Source organism: Trypanosoma conorhini (assembly GCF_003719485.1).
Source record: "Trypanosoma conorhini strain 025E chromosome Unknown Tco_14.4_contig_00414, whole genome shotgun sequence".
NCBI classification, from domain to species: domain Eukaryota; phylum Euglenozoa; class Kinetoplastea; order Trypanosomatida; family Trypanosomatidae; genus Trypanosoma; species Trypanosoma conorhini.
Genome location: NW_021704506.1, coordinates 1 through 16958, shown reverse-complemented (window position 1 = coordinate 16958; position 16958 = coordinate 1). Strand labels below are relative to the sequence as shown.

The 16958-nt window shown below is 49.7% G+C and overlaps 11 protein-coding genes across 11 annotated transcripts, besides 8 other annotated features; 10 read left to right on the top strand and 1 right to left on the bottom strand.

Moving 5' to 3' along the window:
- Positions 1 to 804, bottom strand: Tco025E_06279 (uncharacterized protein; the record flags this gene model as incomplete). Its single annotated transcript, XM_029373159.1, has 1 exon — positions 1 to 804. A coding segment is annotated over one exon (804 nt), but the record flags the coding sequence as incomplete, so codon positions are not given.
- A 325-nt stretch (positions 805 to 1129) lies between these two features.
- Positions 1130 to 1186: a sequence feature (A-rich).
- Positions 1187 to 1229: 43 nt separating this feature from the next.
- Positions 1230 to 1820, top strand: Tco025E_06278 (cyclophilin; the record flags this gene model as incomplete). Its single annotated transcript, XM_029373158.1, has 1 exon — positions 1230 to 1820. The coding sequence occupies one exon, from the start codon at positions 1230 to 1232 to the stop codon at positions 1818 to 1820; it is 591 nt and encodes a 196-aa protein (XP_029226713.1).
- A 221-nt stretch (positions 1821 to 2041) lies between these two features.
- Tco025E_06277 (p53 and DNA damage-regulated protein 1) lies at positions 2042 to 2410 on the top strand (the record flags this gene model as incomplete). The annotated part of the gene is made up of 1 exon (XM_029373157.1): positions 2042 to 2410. The coding sequence occupies one exon, from the start codon at positions 2042 to 2044 to the stop codon at positions 2408 to 2410; it is 369 nt and encodes a 122-aa protein (XP_029226712.1).
- Positions 2411 to 2530: 120 nt separating this feature from the next.
- Positions 2531 to 3343, top strand: Tco025E_06276 (uncharacterized protein; the record flags this gene model as incomplete). Its single annotated transcript, XM_029373156.1, has 1 exon — positions 2531 to 3343. The coding sequence occupies one exon, from the start codon at positions 2531 to 2533 to the stop codon at positions 3341 to 3343; it is 813 nt and encodes a 270-aa protein (XP_029226711.1).
- A 72-nt stretch (positions 3344 to 3415) lies between these two features.
- Positions 3416 to 3496: a microsatellite.
- Positions 3497 to 3517: 21 nt separating this feature from the next.
- Tco025E_06275 (uncharacterized protein) lies at positions 3518 to 4132 on the top strand (the record flags this gene model as incomplete). The annotated part of the gene is made up of 1 exon (XM_029373155.1): positions 3518 to 4132. One exon carries the CDS (start codon positions 3518 to 3520, stop codon positions 4130 to 4132), a length of 615 nt encoding a protein of 204 aa, XP_029226710.1.
- Positions 4133 to 4210: 78 nt separating this feature from the next.
- Positions 4211 to 4236: a microsatellite.
- A 52-nt stretch (positions 4237 to 4288) lies between these two features.
- Tco025E_06274 (UDP-GlcNAc:PI a1-6 GlcNAc-transferase) lies at positions 4289 to 5656 on the top strand (the record flags this gene model as incomplete). The annotated part of the gene is made up of 1 exon (XM_029373154.1): positions 4289 to 5656. One exon carries the CDS (start codon positions 4289 to 4291, stop codon positions 5654 to 5656), a length of 1368 nt encoding a protein of 455 aa, XP_029226709.1.
- A 127-nt stretch (positions 5657 to 5783) lies between these two features.
- Positions 5784 to 5831: a microsatellite.
- A 203-nt stretch (positions 5832 to 6034) lies between these two features.
- Tco025E_06273 (uncharacterized protein) lies at positions 6035 to 6439 on the top strand (the record flags this gene model as incomplete). Its single annotated transcript, XM_029373153.1, has 1 exon — positions 6035 to 6439. One exon carries the CDS (start codon positions 6035 to 6037, stop codon positions 6437 to 6439), a length of 405 nt encoding a protein of 134 aa, XP_029226708.1.
- Positions 6440 to 6445: 6 nt separating this feature from the next.
- Positions 6446 to 6463: a microsatellite.
- Positions 6464 to 6499: a microsatellite.
- A 68-nt stretch (positions 6500 to 6567) lies between these two features.
- Positions 6568 to 6586: a microsatellite.
- A 92-nt stretch (positions 6587 to 6678) lies between these two features.
- On the top strand, positions 6679 to 9768 carry Tco025E_06272 (DNA polymerase delta catalytic subunit; the record flags this gene model as incomplete). Its single annotated transcript, XM_029373152.1, has 1 exon — positions 6679 to 9768. One exon carries the CDS (start codon positions 6679 to 6681, stop codon positions 9766 to 9768), a length of 3090 nt encoding a protein of 1029 aa, XP_029226707.1.
- Positions 9769 to 10084: 316 nt separating this feature from the next.
- Tco025E_06271 (putative DNA-dependent ATPase) lies at positions 10085 to 13426 on the top strand (the record flags this gene model as incomplete). Its single annotated transcript, XM_029373151.1, has 1 exon — positions 10085 to 13426. The coding sequence occupies one exon, from the start codon at positions 10085 to 10087 to the stop codon at positions 13424 to 13426; it is 3342 nt and encodes a 1113-aa protein (XP_029226706.1).
- A 398-nt stretch (positions 13427 to 13824) lies between these two features.
- Tco025E_06270 (putative protein kinase) lies at positions 13825 to 15681 on the top strand (the record flags this gene model as incomplete). Its single annotated transcript, XM_029373150.1, has 1 exon — positions 13825 to 15681. One exon carries the CDS (start codon positions 13825 to 13827, stop codon positions 15679 to 15681), a length of 1857 nt encoding a protein of 618 aa, XP_029226705.1.
- Positions 15682 to 15856: 175 nt separating this feature from the next.
- Positions 15857 to 15891: a microsatellite.
- Positions 15892 to 16651: 760 nt separating this feature from the next.
- Tco025E_06269 (uncharacterized protein) lies at positions 16652 to 16958 on the top strand (the record flags this gene model as incomplete). Its single annotated transcript, XM_029373149.1, has 1 exon — positions 16652 to 16958. A coding segment is annotated over one exon (307 nt), but the record flags the coding sequence as incomplete, so codon positions are not given.

The window sequence follows — 16958 nt, the reverse complement described above, 5'->3', positions numbered from 1 at the left end:
AGTGCACATTTCAATGCAATAAAAGAAAAAAAAGAGGAGGAAAAAGCATGAAAAAGAATAAAAAAGAGAGAAAAGAAAAACTTCGAAGAACTTTTCCCACGGCACATCGCGAACAAAAAAAACCATAACGTCCAAAAGCATCCTCGTACCGCCGCCAAAAACAATAAGATCTGCCCACCAACACCACAAACAACAGCCAACGCTAGCATCCACGATCTCATTCGGCAGCACAAGAAACACAGGAAACAATAATACAAAACAAAAATGCGAGAAAAAAAACACGGAGCCCAAACGACCCCGCGCCACTAAAGTCACGAACCACATGACACCAGCCGTTCCCCAACCACCGACAGAAGCAATCAACGCCAACCCACCCACCAGCCCGCCAGTACGGCCCGGCAGCTTCCGCGCCACGCCGCGACTGCTGGTGCCAACAACTTGCGGCGCGCTCGCTGCGGCAGGGGGGCGCGAGGCCTCGCCTCCGCCGGCCCGGCGCGCGCTCGCGGGCGCACGCCGCAGCAGGTCTCCCGTGGCGGGGCGGAGGGCGAGCGCCGATGGCGCCCGCGTCCTTCGGAGCCCCCCGCCGCCGAGGGTGAGGGGCCGGGCGGTCAGTTCCCGCAGGGCGTCTCCGAGCGGCGCACGGGCGCGGACCGCGGGAAGGAAAAGGGGCACATCGAACCAACGAGGAGGATGTGCAAGGAGTGTTTGTCCCGCCTGCCGGCGCGTGCCTCGCACCCCGGCCCCTCGGGGCGTGGCTTGGGCTGGATGCGCTGCGTCCAACAGAATCACCGCGCGTGGGTTCATGGAGCCGCTCTTCTGTGTGTGCTCTTGCCGGCTTTTTTTTGCCCGAAGTCGGTTGTTTTTTTTGGATTTGTTTTCTTTTTTTTATGCTGTATTCCTTATCTGATAAATAGTATAGCAAAAATAAATTTAAAAAGAAATGTTTTGATGCATGGGTGTGTGTGAATTTTTATTTTATTTTTTACCTGCTGTATTTAGTGTTTTACCATATTTTACCTTTCGTGTCTGTTATTCTTCCACTCTCTCTCTTTGTTTTTGGCCTTCTCTATTTTCTATGTGATGCATATAACTACGTATAATTATGTGCATATGCTGGTACTATGCTGAGTTTTATTCTTTTTTCTTGGTTGTTGTTGTTCTTTTTTTTATTATCTAATTTTTATTTCTCCGTTTCTGATCTTAGTAGATCCATTTTAAAGCTAATACTCATGTTCTCTCGCACATACTTTTGGGCGCAGCGAAAGTTGCCGTTTTACCCCATAAATCCCAAGAATCCGCTTGTGTTTTTTGAGATTTCAATTGGATCCCAACCAGCGGGGCGAGTTGAGATGGAGCTATTCAAAGACGTCGTTCCAAAAACAGCCGAAAACTTTCGGGCGCTATGCACTGGTGAGAAGGGTGTTGGGCGTTCTGGAAAGGCACTCTGGTATAAGGGAAGCAAATTTCATCGCGTCATTCCTCAGTTTATGTGTCAAGGAGGGGATTTTACAAATGGGAATGGTACAGGGGGTGAGTCAATATATGGAATGAAGTTCCCTGATGAATCCTTTGCTGGTAGAGCCGGGAAGCACTTTGGTCCCGGTACTCTTTCCATGGCAAATGCTGGGCCTAATACCAACGGTTCCCAGTTTTTCATTTGCACCTCAGCCACGGAGTGGCTGGATGGAAAGCATGTGGTCTTTGGCCAGGTCACTAAGGGCTACGAGGTGATCGAAAAGATCGAGACCAACGGTAGTCGCTCAGGGACTACGCGTCAGCCAATTATTATTACGGATTGTGGTCAGGTCAGTAGCAATTAATATGCTATTTTTTTTACTTTTTTTAATATTATCAACATTTTTAATGCTTTTTTGTGGTCTTTGTGGGGTGGTCTTCTTTGCTAAAGCCTTTCCATGTTTGATGGGTACCTTCTTTTGGCTGGTTCTCCTGTTATTCAAAGCTTTACTCCAGCTTTGAACTTAATATGACATTGTTTGCTTTACTTGATGAGCCTTCTTTGTGAAGGATAAGTTTTCTAGTTATGGACCTTGATGCCACGCACACTGCACGCGTGGAGCTTGCCGCCGAAGGAGTGGCGGAGGCCAAGCAGTACCTCGTAGATCTTGATCGACGTCAGCATCAGTACAGAGAGGCGACCCGCGTTCTGAGAAAATCCGAGGTGATAGAAGATACTTGGCTATTGTGTAGTGGTAGGGTGTTTGTGAAGTCAAATTTAAAGCCCAAGGGTACACTAAACTACCTCACCTGGAAACTGTCTGCTGGAGAGAAAGAAATAGAGAATGGACGTGAAGAGTTGAAGGCAAAGGTAGCTTCTCTGGCAGAACTTGAGGGTCCAGATGAAGCACTTTCGAAGCTTTTTCGGGGATTTGAGTTAAAAGCGACAAAGTAATTAAAAAATGAAAAATGAAAATCACTCGTGAATAACCGTATGATTATTATTGCGTCTTTAATGTGAAATAATGGTTAAATCTTGTGCAAAACCCTCGTATTTTACTTCCTAGGAAGCACCATGAAGAGCACAATGAGTGAGTCATCGTTAGCATCCTTTACCTTTCCGTTAATGAAGACTCTTAGTTGCTGTTTAAAGTACCTTTGTATTCAGAGTAATGCTATAAAAATTGTTCTTTCGAATCGAAGCGGTTCTTCTGAACTGCGTTTGACAGGCACCAACGTCCCTGAGTGCAGTTTTTCGGAGATTGTTATCGAAGTTTTCGATAACCATAGTATGTCGGAGGCGGTAACAGTTGACATCACGAGCACTGAAAAGTGTGTGTCGTGGGCGGTTGATGGTCCTTTAATGCTTCGTACACTGCGGCTTTTTGAGGGATATGATCCTCTGACGTTAGAATTGACTTGCGATCTCACTAGTGTCCTTATCCATCAAAAGGAATGCGGACGCTGGGCGAGAATTGGTGCTCTTCATGATCTTGGACCAACCCTGAACGTAGACCACGAAATAATGATTCTTCACCGTATCCGTGATCTTCAAGCTTTTTGCCATATTGCACGCTTTATTGCAACCTCAGAGGAAGTTAAGTGTACCGTTGCCCTTCGCTTTGATACCATGCATACATTTATAGAGCTAAAAAACTCGAATACCACCGCATCTGCCCTTGTCGAAGGTGAGTTCTTACAAGGTCACGTTGAGGGAAGTGCAAGAACGGCAGAGCTTTTTGGTTTTGCCGAGCTGGCTATGCGAGTAACTGGCACTGCCACGCTTTCTGTCGGATTTAGCAGCGATGGACTTGCCATGTTTAGGCTGGATTGGCAATCTGTCTCGACGGAAAGGTCTTCAGCCTTCTTATATTTTTCTGGTAGTTAGTTGTATATAAGCACGAGTATTTAAAATGCCTTCTTGAAGTTTTTCAGAATAACAGTTGTATTTGCTACTTCTTTTTTGTTGTTGTTGTTGTTGTTGCTGTTTGAGTTTTTCGTTCTGTATTTTGCTTCCTATATTTGTTTTGTTCATGTTATTACTAGTAGCATTCACAAGGCAATGGTTTCGTTGGAAACCTTACTGGCACCTTCTCATAGTTTGTTAATCCAACATTCACCAGCGCTGACGCCACAACAGCTGCGTGGCATTGTGGAATGCTACGGGATTCTTGATGACATGCTCTCATACCACCTCAAGGAAAGTGTAGATCACGTGAGTGTTGTGCAATATCGTGATGTAGCCAGTAAAGAATTGTGCTACCTATCCTTGAGAGCTTTGATCTCTGCCCATGGCAACCCAATCAGGAACGTTGCTTGGATTCACGAGGAAGCTGTGGCGCTTTTGCCACAGAAAAACTACATACAACCATTTACTCCTAATGCAGAGGAGAGTGAAATGCCCCCAACAAAAGGTTGTCTGGTGTTATATTTATCAAATATTTCAAATACACTTCGCCCAGAGCTTCTGGCGTCGGTTACCAGCCAAAAATTCCTTTTTGATTTTTTTATTGATTCTGTAAATGGTGGGCGTTGCTTTATGTGTTGTCCCACAATTGAGGTGGCGGAGCACATGCGGAGAAGTCTCGCACAACTTTATCCAGAGTGTAAGAAAGACATACACTACTGTGATTACGAAGACTTACTAAGAGCAAGAGGGCAAAGCAAGAAGATCTAAAAATTGAACATCGTGCTTTTACGATACTCTTTACCATTATTTCTACAGGCTGTACGAAGACTGCTGCTCTCTTGCCACATATACGTATATATATATATATATATCTCACTTCTAGGGTCTGCTTGAGTGTAGGAGGTGATAAGGGTGCAGGGAGCGATGAGCAGGCACCGTGTGGCACTAGTGTCGGATTTCTTCTTGCCGGGTTTTGGCGGAGTGGAGGTGCACATCTACAGCGTTGCACAGTGTCTGATGAAAAGGGGGCACAAGGTGGTTGTGATAACGAGGGCATACGGCGACAGGTGCGGTGTGCGCTACTTCACCAACGGTATGAAGGTGTATTACTTGCCGTTGTTGGCGGTGAAGCTTCCTCCTGGGTCAGTGACTCTCCCGACGTGGTTTTTGAACTTTCCTTTGCTGAGGTCAGTATTTATCCGCGAGCGGATTACTGTCGTTCATGGACATCAAACGACATCAAATCTGTGTCATGAGGCTCTTTTTCACGCCGGCACGTTGGGATTAAAGACGTGTTTTACGGATCATTCTCTTTTTGGTTTCGCGGATGCTGCTTCAATTCATATTAACAAGGTATTGGAGTGGAGCTTGCGCAACGTGGATCAGGTAATATGTGTGAGTAATACTTCGAAGGAGAACACGGTTCTTAGAGCGAGAATAGAACCCGGGCGGGTCAGCGTGATTCCTAATGCGACAGATACTTCCGTCTTCACTCCTCCAGAAGACATGAAATACAAGTCGTGGGCCTCGAAGGTCGATAAGGAGGGATTAACAATTGTGGTCATCGCTCGTCTTGTGTACCGTAAAGGCTCAGATCTGTTTGTCGATGTTATTCCTGAGATATGCAAAAAACATCCCGAAATAAAGTGGATTATTGGTGGTGATGGTCCTCGTAAATCACAGATTCAGCAAATGATTGAACGTCACAACTTGATGGACCGAGTGAAAATGCTGGGCCCGCTCGCGCACTCAGAAGTTCGGAGTGTGCTAAACCAGGGGCAGATTTTTTTGAATTGCAGCTTGACTGAGGCCTTTTGCATTGCGTTAATTGAGGCAGCCTCATGCGGCATGCTGGGTGTGTCAACACGTGTGGGGGGCGTCCCTGAGGTATTGCCACCCCACATGTTGCTGCTAGCGGAACCAGACCCAGCCTCCATCACGGCAGCGCTAGAGGAGGCTATTGTCCGCGTTCCTTATTTGTCTCCGTGGGAAATACACGAGAGTGTTAGGCGGTTTTACAGCTGGGATTGGGTGGCAGAACGCACAGAGCGAGTATACGAGAGGATTTTTAACACAACAACACCATCATTGTATGAACGTTTGATGAACTACGCCTCAGTCGGGTTGCTGTATGGAATGATCTGTTGGCTTCTCTGTGTTATCGATTGGATTCTTTGTAGATTCTTGGGTTACTGGTTCCCGGAAGATATGATAGACGTCGCCCCTGACTTCCCCCTCAATTTGTATTCTAGAAACCGGGAGAAGCTTAACGCCCTTGAAAAGGGCGTTTGAAGGGGGCAGGGGACAAGAGGTGCAGCCTTTTTTTTACCCCCTCCATTTTATTGTTGCTATGGACGCGTTCCGGACTGTTTGCACTCTGTTGTCCGCGTGTGCGGAACTCCGTTGCGTCCTGGATTGCCAAACACGCCCACATACACACACACACACACACAAACATACACGCACAGAAACGTATACATGAGGAGGAAACGAAGAGCTGCTGCTGCTGCGTTTGTCCTTTGCATACCAAAAAGGGAGCGCCAGTTCGGCTGGATTGCGTGACGGAAAGGGGAACCCAAATGAAGGAAATTGAAAAGAGAGCTGGGACCTTGTGTCGCTGCCAGTTTTACCTTTGTTTTCATCCGTTCATTTCCTCGGTCCGGGCCGCGGATGGCACGAACGCCGGAGTGGCTTTCTCTCACTTCTCTCTCGTATTTTTCTGCCGAAGACATGAAGCGACTTCCCGTCCGAGAGGTCAGTCTGCTTTGCGAACGGCTGCGGTCGGTGCAAAGTAGTGATGCAAGGGTGCAAAGCGTCCTCGCGGAGGGCATTCGCACGCGCGTCCTGGACAACAACACTTTGCCGTTTCTTGTCCAACGACTGGCGCTCAGTGGAAACTGGCAACTCGCGGTACAAGTGTTGGGGAGCGAGTGCCTTGACAGGCGACGTATTGGACGCGACCACAACACCTGGCCAATTCTTGAGCGTGCGGCCCCATGCAATGAGAGTCGCGATGCGATTCGCCTTGCGCTTATACGGCTCTATGGTGGTTCATGCCGTACCCAAGCCAAATGAGCATTAATATATATATATATATATTCCTTTCCCTTTTCTTCTTTTATTTCATTTTTTTATGCGTCTGTGTCGCGCTTTGATGATGTTTTCGTGGTTTCGGCGAGGAAAATTGTCCACCCCCACCCTTTTATATATATATATATATATTTTTCCTTTTAATTATCAAAGCTACAGAGGGATTTTTAGCTTCGCCGCCACTCCCCGTTCTGCGCCACCACCGCTCTCTCGCGCAACCTCTAATGAGCCACTGGGGGAGTCTATGCCGGCCACAGCTGCCACCGGACTACTTGCGGCGTGACCTGCTCTTCCAGCTGCTGGACTGCTGTCAAACAAAGGGAAGTGCCCACCCAACGGTCTCGAGGGTGCGTCATGCGGAGAATCCCATCGTCCGGCTTTACGGTGTTACGGCTGAGGGGCATAGCGTTTTGGTGCACTGCTACAACTACGAGCCGTACCTGTGGATCAGGGCACCAAAAGAGTGGCTTCCGGCGTACTCGCAGTTGCTCAAATCCGAGTTGAACGCCCAGCTTGACACGCTTACACATGCCTCAGACACCGTGGTGCGCATTGAGGTGCACAAGCGACAGAGCATCATGCACTACCAGGATGAGGGCCTGACGGAGCACCTCAAGCTAGTTGTACAGCTTCCACAGCACATTCCGAGGCTGCGTGCTCTGCTTTCCGATCATGGGGTTGCGTGTGCGGGGGCATGGGACGGTGTCCGTGTCTTCTCCACCTACGAGAGCAACATTATTTTTCCGTTACGTTTCATCGTTGACAATGGCATTAGTGGTTGCAACTGGCTGACGATTCCGGTGGGCAAGTTTTGCATCGCCACGGAGCGTACGTCGACATGTCAAATTGAGCTCTGTTGCTCGCATGAGGCGGTGCAAAATCATGACGCGGTCGGACAATATTTGTCCATCGCCCCGTTTCGTATCCTCTCTATTGATATTGAGTGTCAGGGTAAGAAGGGTCTCTTTCCAGACCCTAATGAGGACCCTGTTATTCAGATCGCTAACCACTGTATTAGCTACGGCAATGAGGCGGAACCACTGACCCGAACAATATTTACACTTAAAAGTTGTGCACCCATTGCCGGGGCGCAGGTGTGCTCTTGTGAAACAGAAGAAGAAATGCTACTGGAGTGGGTGCGTTTTGTGAAGGCGGTTGATCCGGACATTTTTACAGGGTACAATATCAGCAACTTTGATTTTCCCTACCTGCTCAATCGCGGTGCGGCGTTGAAGATCAACGCCGCCTTTCATTATTGGGGTCGTCAAGTAAACGAGCGAACCGTCCCGAGAGAGAAAAAGTTTCAGTCTAAGCAGATGGGTAACCGTGAATACACGGAGTTGACACTGGAGGGACGGGTGATTCTAGATGTTATGGTGGTTATTCAACGAGACTACAAACTGCGCTCATATTCCCTTAACGCAGTATCGCAGCACTTTTTGGGTGAGCAAAAGGAAGACGTGCATCACTCCATCATTGCGGACCTGCAACAAGGAAACGAGGAGACGCGACGACGACTGGCAGTGTACTGCTTGAAAGATGCTCTTCTACCTGTAAAGCTGCTGGAGCGTCTGATGATAATTATAAATAATGTTGAGATGGCGCGTGTGACGGGGGTTCCGATTCAGTGGCTCTTGGAGCGTGGGCAGCAGATCAAGGTTTTCTCCATGATGCTGCGCAAGTCCAAGGCGAAGAATCTCGTTGTTCCGGCGGTTGGGTACTCTGGCGGCGGCGGTGACCAACGCGGCTACGAGGGTGCCACAGTTATTGAGCCGCTGAAAGGATTTTACAACTGCCCCATCGTCACCCTTGACTTTGCGTCTCTGTATCCATCTATTATTATTGCCCATAATTTGTGCTACTCCACGCTTGTACGTCCCTCCGATATCGGACGATGCCCAGCGGAAATGTTGAGCCGCACCCCCACCGGCGACACTTTTGTGAAGCGGGAGCTTTTCCCTGGTATTCTTCCCGAGGTGTTGCAAGACCTCCTTGCGGCGCGGAAACATGCCAAATCGTTGATGAAAAACGTCCCCATGGAGTCTCTTGAATATAAAGTTCTGAATGGTCGTCAATTGGCCCTTAAGGTAAGTGCAAACTCGGTTTACGGCTTCACAGGGGCACAGGTAGGGAAACTACCGTGTTTAGAGGTCAGTTCTTCCGTCACCGCGTACGGGCGGTTGATGATTGATCAAACCAAATCCCTCGTGGAGTCCCTCTACCCAGGTGTGAAGGTTGTCTACGGTGACACAGACTCCGTGATGATTAAGTGTGTGACGGACGAGAAAGGGACAGACAAGGAACGGTTGGAGTATGCAATGTCGTTTGGTAAAGCGGCGGCAGAGGACGTATCAAGCCACTTCTTGAAACCTATCAAATTGGAGTTTGAGAAGGTGTATTTCCCGTACTTGTTGATGAACAAGAAGCGGTATGCAGGACTACTCTGGACAAACACTGAACGGTACGACAAATTAGATGCAAAAGGTATAGAGACTGTGCGACGTGATAACTGTCCACTCGTGGCCAGTGTTATTTCTGGGGTGCTGAATCGAATTCTGATTCAGCGCTCTGTGGAGAGCGCAGTGGAGTTTGTCAAGGGAACAATCCGCGACCTCCTGTTGAACCGCCTTGACATTTCCCACCTCGTCATCACGAAGGCGTTTTCCAAGGCAGAGAACGAGTACGCGGTGGCGCAGGCTCACGTTGCCCTCGTTGAGCGAATGCGCAAACGCGACCCTGCCTCCGCACCAAACATCGGTGATCGCGTCGCGTATGTCATTGTCCGAGCAGCGAGGGGTGCCAAGGCGTACGAGCGCAGCGAGGATCCCATTTATGTGCTGGAAAACAACGTTCCCATCGACACCCAGTATTACCTGGAGCACCAACTCGCGCCGCCGCTTCTACGCGTGTTTGAGGGCGTCCTCGATGACCCCAGCGTCCTGATCAAGGGGGACCACACACGCCATGTTTTGGTGTCAGCGCCTAGCAAAAATGCCGGGGGGTTGATGAAATTTGTCAGGATTCAGCTTCAGTGCATCTCCTGTCGTGCCATCATAAAAGAGGGAGCTCTTTGTGATAACTGCCGTCACAAGGAGACTGAAGTCTATGGGAAGATTGTGGCGAAACGAAATCACTACGAGGCAATCTACTCTCAGGTTTGGACGCAGTGCCAGCAGTGCCAGGGCTCCCTGAATCAGGAGGTTATATGCACAAGCAGGGATTGCCCGGTGTTCTACATGAGAAAGAAGGTACAGAAGGACGTTAAGGAGCAGCAAACACTGCTAGATCGCTTTGGCGTCGTGGACGACTGGTGATTCTCACGAAAGTTCGCTTTGCTAAAGTGAGTGGAGGAACTCAACGCGCAAAAAGAAAAGAAAAAGTACTGGAGCTCCGGTTCGAGTAGAACCGAAGCTGAGGCGATATCGGCTCATTTCTACGCCCAAGAGAAAACGCGTAAGGAAGCAAACTCACTGTTAGGAGAGACTCATTGTTTTTTGGACCGCTTGTTTCTGCTTGCTTGTTATTTGTATTCTTTCTTTCCTTTCCCCTCCCCTGATTGTTTTTTTTTTTTCGTTTCCTTGCCTCGTCTTAAACACTATGCTTGGTCAACACTGACTGTAGGTTTCACCGATGACGACGATGCATCCGAGTCGTACCGAGAGGCAGCGGCAGGACCTGCACACTGCAAGTGACCTGGATCGTCGCATGAACGACCTTGCAGCGGCGGAGTTGTATGAACAGATATTACTAGGCTGCGTGCGGGCCGGGATGAATCCTAATGAGAAGAGCGAAGAAGAGGAATATGAAGGGTACGTGGCTCCTACATTTGACCCTGTGCAGGGCGCTCGGGTGGCTGCGGCGAAGCGGTCGCAACTCGCTAAAACCTACCATGAGCGTGAGAGCATCATTCGCAATCTTCGATCCTCACCGCAGCATCAGCAGCTCGGCTCTTTTGACCGCCTCTTGACAGAGACGGAGTACTGGACAGGGGTGAGGGAGTGGGGCGGTGAAAATGGGGGCGGCAATAGCAAGCGCCTGCGCTCCCGCCACGGGGGCAATGCAGATGAGGACTCAGTGGGTTTTGACCTCCTGCACCTCACCGAGACCCCGTCATACATACGGGGCAAACTGCGGCCGTACCAAATTGAGGGCGTGAACTGGCTGCTGGGCCTTTTTTCTTGCAATATAAACGGCATTCTGGCGGACGAGATGGGCCTTGGCAAGACGCTGCAAACCATCGCGACTCTGGGGTACCTAAAGTTCACCTACGGACTCCCCGGACCACATCTTGTGGTCTGCCCGAAGTCTGTCATGGGCAACTGGTACCGGGAACTCAAGCACTGGTGCCCGGCCCTTAACGCCTTCAAGTTCCACGGGTCCAGTGAGATTCGTCCACAGCTGATAAAGTCACACCTTCAGCCGTACGAAAAGTTAAAATACGACATTGTTGTGACCACGTTTGAGATGGTACTCGAGGAGTTGCCTACGTTTAAACGCATCCACTGGCAGTATTTAATTGTAGACGAGGCCCATAAACTCAAAAATGAGGAGGGCCGCGCCCACACTGCCTTGGATTCCCTGTGCACGAATCATCGCCTTATTATCACCGGAACTCCATTGCAGAACAATCTCAAGGAGCTATGGGCCTTGCTGCACTTTCTTGCCCCTCGCCTCTTCGACAACGCTGAAGCCTTTGAGGCCTGGTTTGACACCTCAAGTGGTCAACAGGATAGTAATGCCATGTCAAACATGCACAAGATACTTGCTCCTCTTATGATCCGTCGTGTAAAATCGGAAGTTAGCACTGGTATTCCACCAAAGAGGGAAATTTACGTCGCCTGCAAGTTGACTAAAACGCAGCGGAAGTGGTACATGCATGTATTAGCGAAGGATGCCGAAGCACTCAACAAGGCGTCTGGAGGAAGCATGTCTTCTCTCACGAATATCTTGATGAACTTGCGCAAAGTTATTAATCACCCATATATGATGAATGGTGGGGAGGAAGGGCCACCGTTTATCACCGATGAACGCATTGTGAAATACAGTGGAAAAATGTTGATTCTCGACAAATTGCTTTTTCGTCTCAAACGTGAGGGGGAGGCGAAACACAAGGTTCTCATCTTCTCACAATTTACCACCATGTTGGACATCCTGGAGGACTACTGTGCGATGCGTGGATTCCGAGTGTGTCGTATCGATGGCAACACAAGTGGGTACGACCGTGACGCTCAAATGGCCGCCTTCAACTCACCCAACAGTGATTACTTTATTTTCTTACTCTCCACCAGAGCGGGAGGACTTGGTATCAACCTGCAGGCGGCAAACCATGTTGTTATCTACGACTCGGACTGGAATCCGCAGATGGATCTACAAGCGCAGGATCGGGCTCATCGAATTGGTCAGAAACGTGTGGTACGGATATACCGCTTTATAACAGAGGGCACGGTGGAGGAAAAGATTTACCGCCGCGCACTAAAAAAGCTCTACCTTGACGCAATGGTAGTTCAGCATGGGCGTATGCAGAGGCGTGGTGGAAACAATGTCTCCAAAGAGGAACTTCTTTCCATGATCAAGTTTGGTGCAGAAGAGATCTTCAAGACCAAGGATGAGGACATTACGGAGGCTGACATTGACCAACTCTTCGATGGGGAAGAGAAGTCCAAGCAGATTAACTCGGCTATGAAGGAACAGGTTCAAATGTCATTGGCAAGTTTTCAACTTGGTGCAGAGGAAGCAAATGTCTACGACTTTGAAGGCGTAAGCTTCAAGGCCGGTGTCGAGTCGCGCATGTTGCACCTTTCACTTCCAAGCCAGGTCTCACAGGACGAACTGCACCGGCAATGTTCTAGACACGGTGAGGTAATAAAGGTTGTGTTGCACCCAAACCTCTCCGAAGCCCTTGTTTTTTTTCGCTCCACAAGTGGCGCCATTGAGGCCAAGGATAACCTGCCGTATGAGTGTCAATTCGCCGCGAAGGATGCGCAAATGGTTGTACCCACGGAAGTGATCACGGAATATCTAAGCGTTGGTGAGAAACTCGGGCGTGGTCACCGTTTGCGGGAGGCGATTCGCCACTATACAGAGGAGGACGTGGAACGTATGCAGAGCCGCGCCACAAAAGCCCCGCCCTTACGCCTTCCAAGGTGCCCCAAATTTCCCCCGCATCAACTGTACAATGCCAAGCGGCTACAGGAGCTCCACGCAACGGAGCTTGCTTTGATGGTGCAGAATTGGAAACGAAAATACGAACCCTCGGGCGACGGCGCTGCGGAGCAGCAGGAGCATCAGGAAGGCCTAGAGGCAGAAGCGACGGATCGCAACACGGGGAAGGAGGAAGTGGAGGAGGAGGACGAGACACTGACGATCGTGGAGCAGGAAGAGCGGGAGCGGCTACTTAATGAGGGGTTCTCAAATTGGAGTCTTCAAGAGTACCGTCGCCTTGTTGGGGCACTCACCAGCGGTGCGTATGACGTGACGGATTACCCGGCACTAGCGAGTGCCATTGCCTCTGGCAAGACAGTGGGGGAAGTGCGTGATTACTTGACGGCTCTTCTTGAGCGTGGGGCACAGTGTATTAAAGGATTTTTACACGTTGAACAGCGCATCAGGAACGCTCAGGAGAAGCGCAAGAGGAAAGAGGATGAACTGCGTGCCGCCACATGGAAGGTTGAGAGCTACGATCATCCGGAGTCACAACTCACCTTCAGGGGACGCGGAGCTCATGAATTTGATCGTCGGCTTTTCCTCATGGCGTATGACACTGGTTTCCGAGTGAAGAATATAGGCAGCGTCGTGAAGGGGATGCCAGAGTACCGGTTTGACGTGTGGTGCCAATCAAGAAGCGACACCTACTTTGAGCGTCGGGTGGGGATTTTGATGAAAGCGGTGAGAAGAGAGTGGGATAAACCAAACGGCGAGGCGCTGGATCCGCCACCGCGGCGCCCGAAGCTGGACGCTGCCGCAAACAATTAAAACAAGAAGAACAACAGAAGCCGTGATGGAGGTCGAAGCGAAGGGAAGGAAGGACGGAACCGGGAAAAGATAAAACGATATTCTATACATACATTTATATTATCGGAGGATGATGTTGCATCAATGGAGGGAATTGACAGAATTGGCATAGACAGATAAGAGCGATGGGGTGTTTATTGCTCCAGCTACTCTTGACGGACGCGGCAGTTTGAAGGACACTGCACACACCCATGCCTCAGCTCCTCCTCTCCTTGTGTTAACTGGCTCTTTTCTGATATTCGTTTCCTTCCTTTTTCCTTCCACGCATCCACTTTTTTTTTTGATTTTTATGCCGGACTTCTCATAGTTTTATCTAGTTAGCGCTCGTTTGCTGCCTCAACCCCACGGTTTTACTGCAAATGACGATTTGTACCTCCCCGAAGCTCGTTGGCAACACTGTGGAGCTGTACCACCTGCTGGGGACAGGTGGGTTCGGCAAGGTGTACTTTGCATACGACAGGAAGCGTCAAATTAATGTGGCTGTAAAGGTAATGGCAAAGCAATTGGTGGATAACATCGGTCTAAAGTCGTACGTGGACCGGGAGATTGAGGTGATGCGGAAGCTCAGACACAAACACGTCGTAAAGATGCTCGACGCGATCGAGTCAACGACGGCATATAACATTGTCATGGAGTTGGCCCCGAACGGAGAGCTGTTTGACAAGATTGTGACGTCAGAGCGCTTTGATGAGAAAACGGCCCGCCACTATTTTCAGCAGCTTATCTCTGCGGTGCACTATTGTCACGGCCTCAACATTGCACACCGTGACCTCAAAGCTGAGAATCTTCTTCTTGGTGAAAATAATGAGTTGCGGGTCTGTGATTGGGGCCTTGCCAGATACACAAAGGAGGGGCAGTCCTCGAATGAACCCCCTGTCCTTTTTCACTCACTTGCGGGAAGCATTGACTACCAAGCACCAGAGGTGTTTTCTCGCCAAGGATATGAGGGAACCGCATGTGATATGTGGAGTTGCGGGGTTATTCTGTTTTTTATGTTGTGTGGATACCTTCCGTTTGCAGATGTAACAGACGCCGCAACCAAACAACGCATCCTTAAGTGCAAATATAACGCAAAGAACCGGTACCTTACCCAGGAAACCAGTGATCTTATTGCGCACCTATTACAGATCAATCCGAAGGACCGTTATGACACCTTGGCCGTCATTTATAACCCATGGTTTCAGGTGGACTTGGACCCCAGCCTCTTTCCTGATGCATCTCCGACCACTATGGCCTCACCAAACAGCCCCAGTAATGGTGCGGCCTTTAAGATAATTCCCTCACCAAGTGAAGCTGCCTCAGGCAGGAATTCACCGCAAGAACAATTGCAGAATACAATTCACCGAGCCTTTGTTACGTGCAATGTCAATGGCACTGGGTTCCTCAGTAAAGAGGAAGTGCGTGACGCACTTATCAAGCTTAACGGTTGTCGGGAGGTATCAAATGAAGAGGTGGAAAAATTCATGTCAAATTTCTCGCTGAATAAAGACGGTTGCATTTCCGAGCCGGAGTTTGTCATTGGCTACATTAACCACCAGGATCTTGGAAAGAAGTATAGTATTGGTCGTATGGCTGACCTGTTTCACTTTACACTGGAGAAGCAATTAGTCGTGGAACTTCGCGAAGCGTTCAACGAGCTTGATGTGAGGCATATGGGAGTGATTACGCCAGACAGTTTAAAGGAGTTGAAATTTGAATTTTCGGAGGAAGATATAAAGAACTTCTTTGAGCTCATTGATCCCGACCATCATGGCGAGCAAAGAATTACATTTGAACAATTCATCGAGCTCTGCTCGAGGATTGATAAATTCAAAGAACACCCCCTCATACAGCGACTCCACCGCTCCGAGAAGTTTTTTAATTTCCTCGACAGAAAGTTTCTCCCTCATATTGGCATAGGGTTTAACGTGAGGGGGAGAACAAGGTATATTTGTGATATCCTCATGTCGAAGCAAAAAGAGCTCTCAACGCAGTTTGAGGTCAATACATGTGGGACCATATATGCCACCTATTCAGAATCCAATAAAGTCGTGCTTGAGGCCGGTATTCGCCTTCTTGCCATTGTTGAAGGCTACACCAAAGTGGGACCGTACCGCATCGCGGGCAAGACAACGGTATTTCACAGCTGGCTCTTGAAATTGCGTAGGGTACTTATGAAGGAGATTCTGAGTTGCGAGAATGACATATCACTGAAAGGGGAAGCTGAGCTGCTTTAGCGGGGGTGCGATCGTTTCTGGAAACTTGGGAAAGCTGATCGTGTGGTTGTCTCGCTAGGGAATAAAGAGAAAACCGTGGATTGTGACGGGAGAAGTAGAGGGCAGGTGACGGGACATGCATGTAGAGACGCTTTCTCTACTGTTACCGGCAGTTTCACGAAACATACGCGCGTGATGTTTGTTTGTTTGTTTTTTTGCTCTTATTTGTTTTGCATCTCTTTTGATGCCGCCGACCTGCATCTATTTACAGCTTTCGAACCAGTTGGGAGGAGGAGGGGGGAGGGGGATGATATCACGGCTTCCCCCGGTTCATGTGGTAGTGGAAGAGAGAAACCTACTGAGGCTTATCCGCCGCGCCGCAAAAAGTGCTCAGGATAAACAGAAAAAGTGGAAAAAGAAAAGGAGAACAAAATTATACAGTCCAACATTGGGTAGCTTACACGCGGAGAGGAGAGAGGAGTGGGCCTGCACCGAAGTTCAAAACTAGTAGCTTGCGTGTACGTGTACGCCGCATGAAGAAAATGCTGTGGTGTGAAGAGAAGAAAAAAAAAGGCATGGGAGAGAGGAATGAAGTTAGAACAACGACCAGTTTTATCTTGGTTATTCTCATGTGCGCTGCTTTTAGCTTCACATCATCTCGGCCTACCAATATCTCCTTAGGAGCTGGAGGGAGGGAGGGACGGTTCACTCCAACGGACTTTTCTGAAAACGGCCCGGCTACAAATATCTTTTTTTGTTGTTGTTATTGTTCTTTTACTGCAGAGGCAATGGAAAGGATCCACTTTGGGGGATAAGGGAGTTCATAATCAACTAATCAAGATCATCCCCAACACTACACCCACCACCTTCGGCAGTGAAGCTTTTTCGACAGCCCCGGGGGCGCACGTCGCCCTGGCGGCGGCCTCTGCGTTTGGCCGGCGCCCGGATTCTGCGCCGCACCTGGGCGGGCTTGGCCGCGCCGCGGGGGGCGATGTTTTTCGCCTCCGGCGCCGCGGAGCCCGGAGTTCCTCGGGGCCCCGCGTTGGAGCGGCCGGGGCGGGCGACGCGGACTCAGGCCGCTCGCAGCCAACGGGCGGCTGAAGCGAGGGAGCTAGAGGCCGGCCCGGCGCGGAGGAGGCGCGGGTTCAGAGCCAGTTGGGCCCAGAGTCCTCGCCGAAACTTGCGCCGTCCCGAGCCGCTCCCCCAGAACCTGTCCGCAGGGCTCAGAAGGAGACATTTGGAAGGTCATGCAGGAGGGGCCGCGTGGCGGTCCGGCGGGCGCGGGAGGCGGACGGTGT